This window comes from Hydra vulgaris, chromosome 14, assembly GCF_038396675.1.
Source record: "Hydra vulgaris chromosome 14, alternate assembly HydraT2T_AEP".
NCBI lineage: Eukaryota > Metazoa > Cnidaria > Hydrozoa > Anthoathecata > Hydridae > Hydra > Hydra vulgaris.
In genome coordinates, this window is record NC_088933.1 from 11990722 (window position 1) to 12010885 (window position 20164).

The window sequence follows — 20164 nt, forward strand, 5'->3', positions numbered from 1 at the left end:
GAATCAAAAGATAAAATCAACAAAGTTTTAACAGGACCTTGTCTTGGTATAGCCTCTCAAGGACGTATATCTCTTAGCTGGCAGCACAATTTAAGCAGTAGTAATCAAAATAGTTTTTACATCAAAAAATTCTATAGAAGTTCTTTAAAAATTAGTATAGGAAAAATGTCATAGGAGTATACAAATGTATAAATAAATAAATTAATTTTTAAAATGGATTTAAATGTAGTATTTTAGAGAATATATTTTTTTTCACATTAGAATTACAATCTTTAAAAAAATAGGTCGGGCAGATAGATGGAGTAGATAGATGGAAATAAAGATAGAAAAAAGTGAGTCTCAATTTATATGACACATATAAATTGAGACTCACTTTTTCCTATATATATATATACTAACTTTTTCCTATACATATATATATATATATATATATATATATATATATATATATATATATATATATATATATATATATATATATATATATATATATATTTTTCTAGGAATTAAACTTAGAAATAAATATAAATAAGAACTTTTTTTTTGTTGTTAATTCACCCTCAAGGCTGAAAAGGCCACTGCAGACGAGAAGGCTACTTATTTGTGGTATAACCCTCTCTCAACTCTATAACTCCGAAACACGAACCTTGACGAACAAGGCTGCTGCGCGGAGAAATGAGTTGAGCGCAGTACTGCCAGGGAAATAAAGCAACTAAAAGTCTCATTATTTTGATATAGATGAAAATACATGTTCAAAGCAGTTTGTAAATTTTGAAAAATAAAAATATCAAGAAGAAGAATATCTGGCAGAAATTTTTTTATATTTTACATTACATTTATATTTCTTGATTTTAAACTTATCTCTTTGTATAGTTTGGATCCATAAGTAATATAATTGCTTTCCTAAATTATAAAAAGACACTGAATGCACAGAGATCCTGATAAAAAACAGTTCAAAAAATATTTAAAGGTTTAGCGGTTGCAGGTATGTCTATATAATAACTTAGGCTTATAAATGTATTTTTGTTTATGGAAAATTTTTGTACCGATATAGAAACACAAAAATTAAAAAACTGTTTTTTCAATACAATTGGCATCGGCCAATGGTTACCAAGACCGATGCTGATGCATCTGCTAAATGGTCAATTATCGGCAGGTTGATGTCAATAATATAGTTATACAATTAATAAAAAAAAAATCTTAAACTCTAAATCAAGTTACCATGGAAAAATTATGTTTGATTGCTTAAACATGGATCAAAATATGTCCATCCCATCTCATCATTTATGTATAAAAAGAAACTTAAAAAGGTTTCGAACATTGAACAATTTTAAATATAGCTGAGAATATCAAGCAATTGCATGTCATTATTGAATGGAACCTTTATGTAATACATGTTACAAATTAATCTATTATTATCACAGCGCTCTTAAAAACAGAAAATGAACATCATGATGGATACACCACCAATTAACTAAACAAAATCAAAAGATATTTATTCAGAAATTCTATTCTAAACATAAAAGACATTTTCTATGTCTATGGACATAAAGGAACATTTATTCAGAAAATATCTATGGAAACTTGATGATGTTGTTACAGGGGATGAATTTTGGTTTTATTTGAAACAAGTTGGACATAAGTCAGCTAATGCTAGTTGAGTTAATGTTGCAAATGTCTGAGAACAATAGTAAGACATGCAAAATTTATAAAACGAACATGTTATACATCTTCTTTAAAACAGCAGGTGTAGTTCATTTAGGGTATATATTGAAAAGAGGGATACCATTATTGGTCAATACTATATATACAGAAATTGTTCAAAACTGTTATACTCAATAAAAATCAGCAAAGGTCAAAACAGGGATTCAAAATTTATTAATTATCATTTTTTTATGACTAAGGAAGATTATTTGTTTAAGTAAAATACATGATGCTTCTATTAATATGAAAATTGAATTTAATGTCTTCTTTTTAAAAAAATGGCATTTAAACCAAATAACACATTTACTTTGGTATATTTAAAAATCTGGTTTTAGTATCAATAAGTAATCTTTAGGTAAAGACTAAAAGGATTAATCACTTTTTTAAAAAAATAATCTAGTTTGCTCCCAATGAGGCTGCAAACAACCATTATTAAATTGGGAAATACTAGAAAATAAAAATTAGAGTTAAAGTGTAAGGAACCTGTTGACAGGTAAGGAAATAAAGAATAGAGTTAAAGTGTAAGGAACCTGTTGACTTGAAAGTTGTAAGTTGTATGAGTCAGGAAAACATGAAGATAGGAGAGAGTTCCAAAGGGTTAAAGTGCGGGTAAAAAAACTAGACAAATAAAAGTTTTTGAAGCATGAAGAGACAAATACACTAAAAGGATGTAATTTTGCTGAATGACAAGCGAGAATGAGTTTTGATTGATGGAACTTGATAAATGATAGCTCCTTTGAGTAACGACCGTGATAGTGTTTGTAGAAAAGAGAATTAAATGCAACCTCACAATGATGATAGAGTGGCTCAAAATTGGAAGATAAAGCAAGTCCAACTTCCTTTACAATGCATTTTTGAACCTAGAAGAGAAAGAGCATCATTATAATAATCAGCCCAAATCAGTATCATACATGGATGAATAAGATATTTGTAGAAGTGGAGAATGGAATCAGGAGTAAGATAATGGTAAGCATGATAAAGAGAAGCCTTAGCAAATGCTAACTTTGCAAAAAATGAATTAAAATAAATTGCTTTTTTACGTAAAGACACAACTGTCGTTCGGTTTACACAAATTTAATTTTTGAATGAATGAACTTTTGATCTTTAGCTTGCTATTTTAGTTTATACGATGAAAATGAAAAAATGAAACGTTAACTTTTTAAGAAAGTTTTGTTTTTTTTCCATATTTTTTTTTGACTTTTAAAATGATACAAATAACATTAAAGTAACTTAATAAAAATTTTATTAAGATCTATTAAAAATAACCCATAGTAAATGTAACTTATTTATTAAAGTAATTTTTGTAATTATACTTAATGATTAAAAAAATATAATATATTTTTAAAAATATATTTTTTAAAATATAATATATTTTTAATTAAAAAAAAGTAACATTTAAAAAATTATGTTTACCTTAATCGTCTCTTCTTTAAATATCTTTAAAAGGCACTTTAAAATCACTTTAAAAATTATTAACCTTTAGTAAAAGTTAAATGAATAGATTTGCTAATATTTATATCAAAATTTTAAAATTAAAACAATAGTAAATACGTTTATTAAATGCTTATGTTTTTTATTCAAATAGTTATTTGAGTACAAGACATAAAACTGCTTTGTTAATTTTACAAACATTGCGCGATTTACTATATATATTTTTTGTTTTTATAATTCACCTCCCCAAGGCCTAGAAGGCCACTACAGTATGAGGAGGCTACTTGTGGTTATAACCCTCTAAAATTTGTTTAAAGTATTTAAACATTTAATTACCATTTATTTAAAACATTAATAACTTCTAATATTGAATTTACTAAAATAAAGTTAATAAATGTTTAAAATGCTTTGAAAAACTTTCAATAATTATTCACTAATAGGGTGTTATTTGCAACAAAAGCGTTTATTAAAGTCAGTAAAATAGTTTTCTTATCGTAACTTAAGTAACATTTGTCCACTGGTAAATTTATATATTCAAAAAATGTCTTTAAATCAACTATATCTTAGGATAAAACTAAACAAGATAAACACAAATGATTAATATGATGATTGAAAAAATGATGACTAAAAATCTTTGTCGCGGCACCGGAAGAGGGGGAGGTACTCAAAAACATACCCCCTCCCCCAATGTTGCCGCAAAAGAAAGTGGTATCCCCAAATAAACTCTGGGTTCTTCACTGATATATATATATATATATATATATATATATATATATATATATATATATATATATATATATATATATATATATATATATATATATATATATATATACATATGTATATATATATATATATATATACAGTGGTTTTCATAAATTTAGACGCACTCATTTTTTTTTACATATATGTAAGAAAATACTTAAAATAAAAAATAAAATAAAAGTGCTACCGCTATGTTTGATATATAATTTAATAGAGGAAGTGTACTCTATAATAGAGTGAAACTCTATTATAGAGTACCTTAATTTTTTTTACAGAATGTTTATTACTCATTCTATGCCAATTGACACAAAAAGTTAATTGATAAGCTTAATTTTATTTTATTCATAAATTTAGACACACAATCAAAAAAGTCTTATATCTTGTTAATTGATACTTAATTAGTAGATTTTTTTCCATATTTTTCATTAATAGGCCTAAATTAATTGATTTTTTCAAAAAACCTTATATAAATATGACTTACCTGGAATTAGTTAATCATTATTTATTAAATAAACAAAAGTTAAGTTAGTTTTGCACTAAAAAGATGCGAAAAATAGGCAAAAAACGTATCACTCAAGGTGAAAGATGGCAAATTATTGCTCACATCAAAGAAGGAACCAAAAGTAATAGAGAAATTGCCAGGTTAATCAGAGTTTCTGAGAAATGCATTCGGACAGCAAAGCAAAACTTTATTCACACTGGTGGTGCCAGTGAGAAAACTAGGCCAGGTAGACCCTTGTCAACCACCAGAAAGGACGATAATGCCCTTTTTAGAGCTGTCAGAGCTAATCCAAGAATTAGTTACAAAGAATTGACCACAGAATTCAATACAACGCGAAATACATCTATTTCTCAAAGCACAGTCTGCCGAATACTTATCAAATACGAGATTGGAGTCTACTCTGCTTTGAAGAAACCGCTCCTGCGTCCATATGATAAACAAAGGAGACTAAAATGGTGTTGTGAAAGAAGGTATTGGACAATAGAACAATGGAAAAACATGTGGAGTGATGAGAGTAACTTTGAGCTTATCAATCGCAAATCTAACATAACAGTCAAAAGAATGGCTCACGAAAAGTATTATGCCAGGTACATTAGACTGACTGTACAAAGTGGAGGAGGCTCGATAGGAATCTGGTCATGCTTCAATTACAAAGGTTCAATTCAAGGTTCAATTACAAAGGTTCAATTACAAAGGTTCAATTACAAAGGTTCAATTACAAAGGTTCAATTACAAAGGAGAATCAACTCCAGAATATACATAGAAGTACTGGAAAACAACTTAATTCCATCAATTGACCTGTTTGTGCTCAATGATAAACCGTGGAAACTTCAACAAGATACTGCACATACTACATACTATACAAAGGAGTGGTTCAACGATAATAATATCAAGACAATACGATGGCCTCCATACTCACCTGATTTGAACCCGATTGAAAACATTTGGGCTTGGATTGACAGTGAATTGGCAAAGGTTCAAATTTCCACACTTGGCCAGCTGAAGGACATCCTTAAGGAGACCTGGTATAAGGTCCCAGAAGCGATGTGCAAAAATCTTGTTGAGTCTTTGCCTCGAAGAGTTCTTAGTTGTATTAAAGCAAAAGACGGATACACAAAATATTGATTGGTTCATAAATTACGCCTCCTAATGTATCGTGCGTCTAAATTTATGAATAATTTTTTTGTCTTATTTTTTTAATACCATGTAGTTGTACCTAATTATTACTTAGTATTTGTATTTTTTTGTAAATATTTTTTAAATTTTGTATTCTGTGTGTATTTATCTAATAAATAACAAAAAAGCCGAAATCTTTTTTCGTTATTGTTTTATCGTTAAAAAACTAAAAACTTCTATTCTTTAATATGAGTGTGTCTAAATTTATGAAAACCATTGTATATATAAATTTTATATAATAATTGAACTTAACTTTATGACAGGTATTAAAGTTCGCATTGTTCAAAGCTTGCCTACTGATCAGTTTCCAGATTTGAATACAAAAGAGCTTGCAGAATTATCAAATGTAGAGGTTCGATCTCTTGACATGAAATATTTAATTAATGCAGGTATACTGCATTCAAAAGTAATTTTAGTTGATCAAAAAAATATTTATATTGGAAGTGCCAACATGGATTGGAGAGCTTTAACTGAGGTTAAAATTTTTCAATTCTTTTATTTTATAATTAATCAGTTGTAGTTTTTAATTAAGTAAATTTATTTTAATTAATTTAAAAAAAAATTAAAATTATGAAAAGGGAGGGGTGGTTGAACAAGCGCATATTTTAAATTAAAATAGTGACTTTAATTTTGAAAGATTAAAAAAAAAATCTTTATGCAATCAAGGATCATTATAGGATAATATAAAGATAAATGCATTTTTATTATATAAACATTAATATAATCATATTTTATATATATCAATTTATTTAAATTGGCATATAAAAAAAAATAGAGGAAAAGGGTGGTGGTGGTGGTGGTGGTGGTGGTGGTGGTGGTGGTGGTGGTGGTGGTGGTGGTGGGGAGCAAGCATCTGTTAGTATCCTATGCAAGTGACTGTAATTTTTACGTATGTGGCATTGTACCTATGTAAGCCTACTAGTGCGATGATTACATAACTAAAAAAAACTTAGGATAACAAAAACAGAATAAGAAAAGTTTCAAAATGAAGCCCTAGCTAAATGAAACCCAATTTGAACCTTGTATTGTATGTCTATGAGAAATAAAGTGATCCCTGCATTATGATCAACTATTGCGCTTAGAGGAGCCTAAGACCTGCACTGATGCAACTTATCATTGCCTGAACTTAGTTTTTGCTCTTTAATTGTTTAAATTATATTTTATAACTAAACTATTATTATCTATTTTTACTACTATTATTTATTTATTTGATTTTTTATTTTTTGTTAGTGTTATCAAGTTGATTGAGTTCATAATCAAAAGATTTTTTTATATTGTTATATATATGATATTTTTAGATATACATTAATTGTTCAAAGGGCAAAATGCTTTAACTGCACAGTTACATTGATTGATTTTTAATAGATTTTTGTTGTGCAAAATTTTGAAGTTATGCGAATTTATGATAAATTTTAGGTTAGACATGCAACTGTAGCTGATCTTAATAGATTTTTGGTTGAATATTTTATGTAGCTTGTGGCTGGCTGAAAAATATAAGTCAATAAGGGCTAGAAAACGGTTTCCTATTTTTGTTTTTATGTTCAAGCTCAATTGAGGTTATACCAAATAATATTAGGTTTATGATGCTTTATTTGTTGATTTTAACTTGAGTTTAATTGTGGTTGATAGGTAAGGTTTAATTATTGTCTACCTAGCAACCGTAAGTTCCAGTCATCATGATTGTAATAAAAAAGTATATTTTGGCATTAGTAATATACCATTTAAATTAAGATACACAAACCATCTCAAATCATTTGCATCAGTTAAGTTTAGAAATGACACAGAACTATCTAAGGAAATAAGGAGCTTAAAAGACCAAAACATAAAGCCTTATATAGAATGGAAAATTGTCAAGCATTGCAAACCTTACAATCTAGCAACAAAAATATGCCACCTTTGTCTCTACAAAAAATGTTATTTTATCACATAATGGAAAAAACCTACTGAATAAAAAAAAAAAAATCGTATCTCTGTGTCGATATTCAAAAAATTTCTTATTATCTTTATTTGACGCAGGAGGCTAATAAACTATAACAGATTTTTGTTTTTTAATTTGTTTTTTACGTAGATTTATAACGTCAGAAGTCATTCTACAGTAACTTTTATGTTTTTGTAACGGTTTGTTTACATTTTTTGTTTGTATTAACGGCTGATGATTGCCTTCAGGCATGAAACTTTAAGTCACGCTAATCAGTTGTTTTTGTTCATCTAAATAAAATATAATTATATATATATATATATATATATATATATATATATATATATATATATATATATATATATATATATATATATATATATATATATACACATATACATATACATATATGTGTTTTTTTATAAATACGTATATATGTTGTTTCATATGAAACATGAAATATACAAATGATACATATATGTGTTGAACTGAAATGTTTGTAAATATAAACGTCTTTATCAGAATTTAAATGTTTAAAGCTCTTTGTCTCTGGTGGCAATTATATCCAGCATTATTTCAAGTTGTTGAGTAAGGTGTTTTTTAAAAATCATGTTACAGATGTTGGAGTTATTACAAAGAATCAGTTTACAGTCCTAAAACAGAAATAAAAACATCTTCATATATACTTAAATTTATTACTTATAAAACATTAGTTTCATATTTATCAAACTAAGATAAATAAACTTAAAAAGCAAAGAATCCAAAACAAATAGAGCACTTGGAATAAAGTTCAAGAAACAAAAATAATATACAAAATTTTAAAATTAAAAACTCGAAAAAATTAAAATTTATTAGTTATAGTGTTATAATCATTCACATCAATGTTATATGTTTGCCCTGATTTTGTTTTTGTGACTTAGATTACTGCAACCAAACTCAACAATAGTACCCAACAGATATCATCTCTCTGTGGTTAAATGAAGTTTTGAGAAGGACTGTGGGGGTTCTTAAACTTAATTTGAATATCATTTGTTGTAATATCTATCTCTGTAACCATGCCTATCCACCAAAAGCAATCATACTTGCATGCAACAGAATCATTTAGATTTGGTACAATTACAACATCAAACATTACTGCTTTTACAGTATAAATCTGTCAATACATTGATGTTCACTTGTTCTTTTAAAACTAATTTCAAATTTTGAAATGGGTATGTAATGATGATAACTTCTGGTACCTGGAAGAGTTTTTTCATTCAGCTGTTATTTCGAAATCTTCCTTATGGTGGCATATATATTTTTGTAGTTATTTTAGGTGCTCCCAGAAGTCTATACGGTCTTATCACAGAGCACTGCGGGAGAGCATTTAACACCTTTAAGTTCACACCTCCTTCTGTACCAATGTCGCTTGTTGGGCTGGAGCTGGCATCGAACCTCGGACCTCTGGGTTCTGAGCCAGAAATCTAATCACTGCGCCATGGCTGCTCAAATATATTTATAAAGTTTTTATAGTTTTCATAATGAGCAGAACATCCATCAGAAAAATAATAAATTTATTGATACCAACTAAATATTTGTTAATGTACTCTACAATTTTCTTTTAAAATTCATACACAAAGCATGTATCATGATCATTGTCATCACTTAAAAAACAGAATGGCTTATGCTGAATTTTTGTTTTAGAAATTTCCTTAAAATATATAGCAACAGGATGTAGTGTACATCGTTATTTGTTCCATTGATAACTTTATATTTCATCCTGTATAACAAATTGATAGTTCTCTGCAAAATCTGCCTATATAATACATTTATTGTAACCTAAATTATTTATTAGCTCTTTTAAATAGTGAGTTTGATCAGTACTCTGCCATTGATTAAATTGAATTTCTTCTTGTTCATCAATCTTAATTCCTCATCTAAAAATAACTTTAAGTTATCATAACCTGGACATTTGGCACATCTATGAACCATGGATTCATTATTGCTTGTATCACTACTAATTTTGACATTAAATCTTTATATGTAACATTCCATTGAACAGCATTTACAAACAATATTGAGTTTTGATGGTGAATACAAACACATACACAGTGTGTACCTTTTGGTCCCACACTGATACACCATTGTGCAGAAAAACTACAAAACTTTGAAAATTGTATTTTAAAATTAGGGTATTTACTTTTAAAATCAATATAAAGCTCATGAAGGTTGCACAACAATCTTTTTCATTGTGGAGGACTACTTTCAACCTTAACACAATCTTTTTTACCAGGCATAATTCTAGAATGTTTATCAAGTTGAAAAAAATCTTGAACCAAAGCTGTAAGAAAGCCAGGTATTTTTTGGCCTATTTTCTTATCAGGTATATCAAGAATTCCATTTTTACTTTTAAGTTTCCTAGCATGTTGTATAAGATGTTCAGAAACTTCAAAATATTCTGAAGCGTATTTTCTAGACCAAGATTCAGGTGTAAGTGTTACTATTTGAATTTTTTTTTAAATGGTTCAACTTTAAGTTTTTCTTTCATAAAAGTTGTCAAATTATCAATATTGCTTTTTTATATCTGTAGGATGACTGAAAAAAGTTGAGGCTACACTTAAGTTATCTATATTCACTCCATAAACACTTGCTACTCCTTCTATTTTTGTGTAGGCTTTGACTAATTTTCTTTTTGCTGTTACAACTCGTTGATGCTTTGCAACTTCATGAACTTTAATTGGTGATACTCCAATCGGTATTAAAGAGTTGTCTAACTGTTGTTTATTACAAGATTTACCTTTAACAAATGATACATCACCATAATTTCTATTTCATTATCAGAAACTTCATCACAATTTGGCAAAAACTGAATACATGAGCGGCAAAATCTCCATCCTGGTTTACAGTCTAGAATTTTCGATTTAATGTTACGAGCCATTTTAAAAGATATGGTTGTTTGACCTAAAATAAAATCATTAATTTTTAATAAACATTATACTCTGCTTCTAAGTTTATATATATATGTATATATATATATATATATATATATATATATATATATATATATATATATATATATATATATATATATATATATATATACACATATATATATATATATTATTTGAATTTATATAATATATATATATATATATATATATATATATATATATACATATATATATATATATATATATAAGCTAATATATATATATATATATATATATATATATATATATATATATATATATATTATTCAAATTTATATAATATATATATAAAAGCTAATATATATATATATATATATATATATATATATATATTATATATATATATATATATATTATTCAAATTTATATAATATATATATAAGCTAATATATATATATATATATATATATATATATATATATATATATATATATATATATATATATATATATATATATATTTATTACATTTAACCTTCTTTTTGTATCTTTTTAAAACATCACAACACTTATCATTCTTTAATAGAAATATCGGTCTTAAAACTTGCTCATGATGGTAACCAATAGTCTTAATCTCTTCGTATGATGTAGTCTCAAGCAAACCAGACCTCCAATTAGAAGTGTCTTGAAAGTCCTTTTTCTAGATTATGAAATTCTTTTAATCTTTGTTTTCGAACAAAACGTATTTTTTGACATTCATCATTTAAAACTTTTCCAAATTCATAAGATTCCATTTTATCAATATAATCCCTAATATTATTAATTATTATCCCTAAAAAAGATGCAAGAAAAATGTATAATTCATTCAATCTGTTCATAGGGTAAAGGTTGTTCAGGATTAGAAAATTTTACATCATTAATGAGCATTCTAATTTAACAACATTATAAACATTTTTAAATATTAAAACTACTAAAAAAACATAAACAGCAAGTCAGCAACATCTAAAAGATCATTTCAATATAGCCAAAACTGATCAGTTACAAAACTGTCAAATTACCACCTTTTTTTCTTGTTTAATTTATCAAACCTGTTTTTTAAGCAATAAATTTCAGTAGATTTGATCATGTTTTTATTTCTGTTTTAGAAAAGACCACTCTCCAATTCTTTGTAATAACTATAACTTAACTATTCTGGACAACTTCTAAAAAAAATAATCAAGCTACATCGACATTTTTGTGATTAAACTCGTCTCAGTAAAATTGTGGTAAATGTTTAAATTTGTGGTGTTATGTTCGTTTTTAAATATTTTAAGTTGTTTCATTGGATTTGTTGGCCCAAAATATGTAAAGGTTCAAATTTTCAGCTTGCCAAAAAGCTTAAAAATGGCAGATTTTTGTTGGTTAGAGGCAATTTTAAAATAGCTATATCTTAGGAACAGATTGAAATTACACGATAAAATTTTCAGGATGTTCATAATTTACTAAAATCTTTAAGTGGTTTAAAAATTAGCAAAATCTGAGACTTAGGGTGGCATTTTCAAAAAAAATTGAATGTTTTCACATGGAATCACCCTTAATGTAATTAAAATGTCATACTTCTTTACAATTTTGTTTCCTTTTTATTTATAATTTTTTTTCTCAGTAGGTAATTTTAGCTTTTTGTCCCGAATTATTAAAATGCTTTAAAAGTTAAAAGATGCAAACTGCTGTGGTTAGTGTGTCTAAAAAAATTATTTAAATGCAGACGAACAATGTGTGCGACCGCGTGCGCCCTTGGAAAGCTTGTTAGGTGTAAACTTGAATATTTTTTTTTAAAGTTTAAACTAATAGTCAAACAAAACCATGGTTTTTTTAAAAATAAATCATGCTCAACAAACCTATTTGAAACACTAGATTCTATTTCAACGACCTTAAAGAATGGTAAACCTGTTTGCATTGCTTTTTTTTTTGCATTTTGCCAAGGCATTTGACACTTAAAATGTTGTTACTTAAAACAACAGCTTATAGAATATTTGGACAATGAAACAATGTTCAATTCATAATTCTCATTGTGAAACAGGTCTCACAATGAGACAGATCTCACAATGAGACAGACAAAGTATAAGTTATAAAAATCTTCTTGACTATTTTTCTATTTATCAATGATTTGCCTGAAACTCTAAAAAGTGTTAGCAAGCTGTATGCAGATAATACCAAAATAATGAATGAAATGTTTTCTTGTCTATCAACACTTTTCTTGCAATCAGATCTCAATTTATCTTTCAAGTGGACTTAAGACTGCCTTGCGAATTTTAATATTTCTAAATGCATTTTGACCAGAATAATTTACAGAATCTGAAAGTGATCTTGGAGTAATCTTCTCAAGCAATCTCAAATGGAAAATCAAGTAATAGAATGTGAAGCAAAGCCAATCAAATGTTGGGTTGGATTAGAAATTACTTTGTTCATTTAGATATTTGACTCTGCAGATTACTTTATGTTTCTTTTGTGACACCACTGTTTAAGTTTGCAGTACCAGTTTGATCACCAATTTGATAGTGTAAATTTGATTTATTGTAAAGAGTTAAACATCGCGCAACTCTGTTAATACCATCACTCATATCAAAATGCTATGAGAGAAATGTGGAAATCGTTAAAAAATCAAAGCCAACAATTTATAGAATTATATATATATATATATATATATATATATATATATATATATATATATATATATATATATATATATATATATATATATATATATATATATATATATATATATATATATATATATACACAATACTGTGAATAAGTTTTAGACCACTTACATTTTATCAAAAAATCCCGGAGAATTCTTCTCTAATATTTAAGTTTGTATTTCTGAATTATAAACTTGTTAAAACACATGTACTTCACACAAAATATGGAACAATTACAAACTTTTTAATGTCAAACTTCATAAAAAACTCTTAATATTTACTATGTCCTCCTTTTGCCTCAATCCCAGCAGATATTCGCCGGGGAATAGATTCATACAAATTAGTTATAAAATCCTGGGGTATGTTGTGCCATTCTCTTTGAAGTACTTCAAAACATTCTTCAGCATTTCGGGGAGTATGTTCGATCTTCTTTCTGTCCAGGTAATCCCAAATATGCTCAACTATATTCAAAACTGGACTCTGGGGAGGCCAGGTCATCAATTCCAGTACTCCTTCCTCTGCTATTTCATTTAAATAATTTTTTACCACTCGGGAACAATGTTTTGGGTCATTGTTCTGTTGCAGAATAAAATTATGACCTATTAGTCTCATTCTAGATGATACAGCATGGTGCCTTAGGACATCCACATAACGTTCCCCGGTGAGTTGCCCACCTATTTTGATCAAATCACCTACTCCAGATGAAGATAAACAGCTCCAAACTTGTAAAGAGCCTCCTCTGTGTTTAATAGTAGGGTTTAAACACTCGGGCTGATAGGCTTCTTCAATTCTTCTACAAACATTAGTGTCCTTTTGTTCCAAAAATTTCAAATTTGGACTCATTGGTGTACAGAACCTGATTAAACACTTCCTGGGCCCAATGTTTGTGTTATTTTGCATATTTAAGTCGTTTTTCTTTATTGCCACACCGTAATAATGGTTTTCGAATTGCAACACACCCTCTTAATCCCGATTTAAGTAGGTGCCGTTGAATAAATGAAGAGCTGACATTTTTCCCAGTTGCTGTGATAATATCTTTTGCCAGCTCGGTTGATGCTTTTTTTGTATTTCTTTAAGATAGCGTTTTTAAATTTTTATTGTCATCTTTTGTTAGCTTAGGAGGTCTACCGCTTTTCTTTCTATCTTCAAGGGAGCCAGTTTCTCTAAACTTTTTAATGATTTCTGTAACAGCATTCTTTGAATATCCTGTTTTAGATGTAGTTGTTATGACACATCATTAACAGATGTTTTAGATGTAGTTGTTATGACACATCTGTAACAGCATTCTTTGAATATCCTGTTTTAGATGTAGTTGTTATGACACATCATTTTAATAAATAAACAAACAAATCCCTCATGTTTCCTCATCAATTTTGTTTATTTATTCAAAATAATATATTCTTTCAGCTTTTCTTATATATTATTAAACTTAAGTACACTTTAAAAAAATTACATAGGAAAAAAATTGTAAATACGTCTAATTATACAAGTGGTCTAAAACTTATCCACAGTACTGTATATATATATACTATTGCATGGTTGTCTTTAAGTTTTTACCATAAAATGTCAGTTTTATGTTTTTAATAATTTTTAACACCGGAAAAACTTTTTTTTTTTTTTAATTATTTGATAGACTGCCTGCCCCAACCAAACCTTCAGTCAATGTAGCAGACTCTGTTGCGAGTCAGGCTATTTGTCAGTTGATGTAGCAGCACTCTAAAATAAAAACATTCAGAATGTTTTTAAAAACATTCTAGTCTTTTAATTTGCGTTGTGGTTCAGTTACTTACCGCAATTAAATTAATGCGTTTTGACATAATCTAATCTTAATTTTGTCAGCTTTAATACCACAAACATGCGAAGAGCCATTTTTTACCACAAACACGTTTTTTTAGCCATAAACTATAGGAATATATATATTTTTTTTATAGTTTATATATATATTATATTTTATATATATATATATATATATATATATATATATATATATATATATATGCAGTGATGCTGTTTTGGTGCTGTTTCTGTATAGTTTCAATTGTATATAATTTTTTAATGAACAAACTATATTTGTATTTCACCTGATGATTGCAACAGCATGAAACTTAAAGATGTGAAAATCACATAGTTTTATTTTTTACTATATATATATACATATATATATATATATATATATATATGTATGTATATATATATATATATATATATATATATATATATATATATATATATATATATATATATATATATATATATATATATATATATATGTTTCATGGTGAAAAAAGTCTCTTTCATTAACATTTAGGCAACTTCAATAAGTTAATTATATATATAAATTTATAATTTAAGCTACATTTTAATTTTGTTTAAAAGTTAAATCAATTATATAATAATGTGGAAGTTCATTAAGTTTTAAAAAACTGTAATAATAATGACTAGAAAGTTTTTTTAATTAATAGTGATATTGTTATTGTTTTTTTAAAACATACTTTTTAAACATGCGGAGTGTTGCTACATCGACTATCTTATTGCCTGCTGCTCTAAGGGAGTGCTGCTACATTGACTACCTTAAAGCCTGCTTCTACAAAGAAGTGCTGCTACATCGACATACATACATGCATACATACATATGTATACATATATACACCTATAGATTGTTGCCTTTGGGAGTAAAAATGATTCTTACGCCAACAAATACGTCACTTTTAATTACTTTTGAGTTTTGTCCAACATTTCCATGTTGTCAGAAAGTTAAAACCATTAATTTAGCTACAAATTATTTGTTTTTTAAAAAAACCGCAAAAACGCAAATTTAATTGACTAGAGTGTTTTTAATAATATAAACAATGTTTTTAATTTTTAATTTTTTTTAATAAAATGTTTTCATTTTAATTTTTTTTACTGTAAATCATGCGCGGAGTGTTGCTACATCGACTATTTTATAGCCTGACTTGCAACAGAGTGCTGCTACATCAACTGATAAATAGCCTGACTCGCAACAGATTGCTGCTACCTTGACTATCTTATAGCCTGACTTGCAACAGAGTGCTGCTACATCAACTGAGGGTTTGGTTGGGGCAGGCAATCTATCAAGTAATAAAAAAAAAATCCGGAATTTTTTTTTTTGCATTTTAATTTTTTTTTTGTGTCAACAAAATACGGAAAAACTTTATGACAACCAGTTATTTATATATATATTCTGACAACCAGTTTTATATATATATATATATATATATATATATATATATATTTATATATAATGATGCATACCAATGCCATTGGCTTGTATTTAATGGTATTGTTATTGGCATTGACTAAAAGTAGGTATGAATCCAGCAAAAAATTCGGCATAGGCCCTAATCAGTATAAAAAATATCAACAAAATGATTTAGGAGGAAAATGAGTTAATGGTTTTATTCTGATCATGATCTACATAAAAGCAAATAAGGCAGAAATGAGCTCAACGTTTGGACAAAAATTACATTCAAAAAAATGAACAATAAAGATTGTCAGGAAAGTTTGCAAAGTTGTTTCTTTAGGTTAAATATAGAAGTAGGCTGCAGTTTTGAGTATTAATGCTATCAAGATCACTGATGCTAGAATTAAGCTATTCAGTATGTTTAGCAATAAAATCACCTAAAGAGCAACATTGTCAGTTTTATCTTGAAAAAAATTAAAAATGGTACACATTTGAGATGATAATGACAAAGAAAAAAAAGAAAGGAAGAGAAGAAATGAGATGTGGGTGGAGTTTAGTAGCATATATATAGATAGGAAATATGATTTGAACTTGAATTTTCAACAAACAAGATATTTGATAAACATGTGTATGCTCAAGCAAAGGATGTAACTTGATTATTTAGTATCATTCCCAGTCAAAATAGAGAATAATCATCATTTATTGGTTGGATTTTGTTCATTAACTTTTAACTTGCTTTCATAGAGTTTTAATACCTATATTAGGGTTGGGCACACATGTGGTCAGTGAGAGTCAGTTTTTTACTGTTGCAAAGAGCCACTTTATTCAAATTTTATTGTATTCAGTTATTCAAGTGCACAAATTCAAAGTTCAAATTTATTTCATTAATATAATTAATTAATTTTATTTAATTAATATGATAGCATATTTGTATAACAGAAAGTAAAAAATGAGTAAAAAGTATCCAATAATTAAAATTAACAAAAAAATTCAAATCTTTTAAGTTTTGTGTATAATTAGTTAAAATTGTTTGCAGCAATTTTGTCAAATGTTGATTGGTCAGCTGTGAACAGTATTTTGGTTTCACAAATTTTATTGTGGAATATAAAGATTCTCTACAGTATGTTGTACCAAAAATGGAAATGAAATAGCAAGTAGCTTTTTTAAGGTTTGGATAATTTGATTCTGGCACAAGTTTCCAAAATTCAAATACTGATGTGGTTTTATGCTGCCTGATCTTCTTTCACTTTTCAATAGCTATAATTCCTCAACCGGTTTTTCCACCTGTATTATGACAGAAATATGAAATCCATCTTCAATAATATCAGAAAAAAAAGAAATGAACATGTCAAATTGCTTTTTTTTTAATTTGTTAAAATTTCTGTGATTTTCTTTTCTAAAAAAATTAATAAATGAATAATTTTAATTTTTTAAATCCTCAAACCAACATTTGAAATCATTATTCTAGAGAACAATATTTAGAAAAAGAACTATTAAAAAACAATATTTTCTTAGAAAAATTTAAAAAATCTGTATTCCAAAATAATAAAACATAGCAAATTTTAAAAAAAAATTTCAAATTTTTTTTTTTTTAATTTATGAATATTTTCAATTTTCAATGCAAGCGGCATTTAACTCAACAAAGAGCCACATTTGAGCTAGACTATCAAACTGCAAACTGTAGCTTGTGTTGCTGCAAGCTTATTTACAAACTGTAGCTTGTGTTGCTGCAAGCTATTTGCAAACTGTAGCTTGTGTTGCTGCAAGCTTATTTGCAAACTGTAGCTTGTGTTGCTGCAAGCTTATTTGCAAACTGTAGCTTGTGTTGCTGCAAGCTTATTTGCAAACTGTAGCTTATGTTGCTGCAAGACTATCTGCAAACTGTAGCTTGTGTTCCATCAAACTGTAGCTTGTGTTCCATTTATAATCTTGCATAATCTCAATATTAACCTCAAATTTTAATTCAGAGCAAAATTAAACAAAAAGATATTCAGGAAAAGTTGAGTTTAAACCCATATCTGTAGTTATTGGTTATATCATGGAAGTAAAAATAAAATAAAAATATAAATGTTTTATAATAATAAGTATCAAATTAAATATAAAAATCAAAATGTAATATATCTTATAATAATCTATATCTTATAATGTTATTAGAAAAAAGTAAAATTCAAAGAAATAAATAAAAACTAATCTTGCAGGACTTTTTTAGTTTTTAGTGTCTTATATTATTAGGTTTTTATTTATTTTTAATATATTATTTTTTTATTGTTTTATTTTATTGTTATTTTTTTATTTTTTTTATTTTATTTTATTTTTTTATTTTATTTTTATTATCTTTTTCTCAGGTGAAAGAAATTGGTTTGGTCCTTTACAATTGCTCTTGTGCTGCAGATGATCTTCAAAAGATATTTGAAACAAACTGGATGTTGTCTGAGAGTGGAGCAACTATTCCATCAAAATGGCCACAAAAGTATCAAACAATATTTAACAAAGGTACATAATTTCCAGTTTTGTTACCCAAATTTTTTTACTAGGCCTTGTGTGTGTATATATATATATATATATATATATATATATATATATATATATATATATATATATATATATATATATATATATGTATATGTATATATACATATATATATATTTATATATATAATAGGGCAATTCCACCTACCAAAATTTTTCGAATACAAAAATTGGTATGGGTATGGAAGATTTTATATGTGAAACCAAACACATTTTTATAAAAAATAATAAAAAATATATATAAAACTGATTTGGGCATAAAACATTTAAAAACTGACAAAATTGGGAATAGTTGTGCAAACGTATGTACTTAACACTTGAATATAGCATGTTGCAGAAATTGGCTAAAGTTTAAAGAACCAATATAAATATAAAATCTTAAATGTTTTTAGATTTCAACCATAAAATATGGGTCTGATAGAGGCGCTAAAAGAGAATAACTCTCAGACCGAAGCATGGTAAAAAAGTGTAAACTTTACTGTCTATATGGCATTGACTGAATAAAAACAAAACACTAGTTTAAAAAATTTTTAATCATCAATCAATTTATCATTTGCTTGGAATAAGATATATTGTTTTGTTAACATTTCTGTGATTTTCTTTTCTACTCTGATCTTTAGTAAAAATAAAAATAACAAATAAAGTTGTGCCTTTTTTTGAGACCATAATCTAGCTTAAATGCTTCAGCTACAGACTGTACAGCATGTTCATCTGATTGAGAGTTGTTTGGAAGATGTGTAAGTGGCAATACCTCACCAGATTCTTTTGCGTTCTTCAGATCAACAGATTATAAACTAGTAGTAGTAGGAGTTTCCACCTCAAATTGACATACTTGTACAAGGTTGTTCCAACATTTTCAATCAAAGTCAATTTTTATAATTGAATAGGGTTTAAAGTTAGGAACAAATTTTTTTTATTTTCTTTATTTTGTTTCCTAATTTTGAGTAATTGATCTATAGCTTTGTCTTGGTTTCTTTTCTTGTCATCCATAATCATGCAATAGAGAAAACTCTCCTGTAAACAGCAGTATGAATTTCAAGATAAGTTTTTAAAAACAACTTCTTGTATCAATTTATCTTTAAGTTTTTTGCTGAGTCTTTGTAATGACCTGATCTTTTTATAGCAAACCAAGTTGAAGAATAAACTGATACTATATACCTAGTTATCAAAATCAACTCTGCAGAAGGATTTGTCTCTAGTATATTTTTACATAATACATAACGTGAGTGTCAACCATCTTGCATGGTTCACAGGTCCAGGTTGTCCTTTTGTAGGCCAAGTCTCCCAAAAATTTGTCCTTGCAAATTTTTAGGAGACTTGGCCTATACATATACCTACAGTATATTCA

At 27.1% G+C, this 20164-nt stretch overlaps 1 protein-coding gene across 1 annotated transcript in view; it reads left to right on the forward strand.

Moving 5' to 3' along the window:
• LOC100213930 (5'-3' exonuclease PLD3) overlaps window positions 1-20164 on the forward strand; it is a 32998-nt gene that overhangs the window by 4553 nt on the left and 8281 nt on the right. Inside the window, exons 2-3 of the mRNA XM_065818378.1 lie at window positions 5842-6053; window positions 18633-18780. Of these exons, the coding sequence (XP_065674450.1) occupies window positions 5842-6053; window positions 18633-18780 (360 nt within the window). The remainder of the gene's footprint in view (window positions 1-5841; window positions 6054-18632; window positions 18781-20164) is intronic.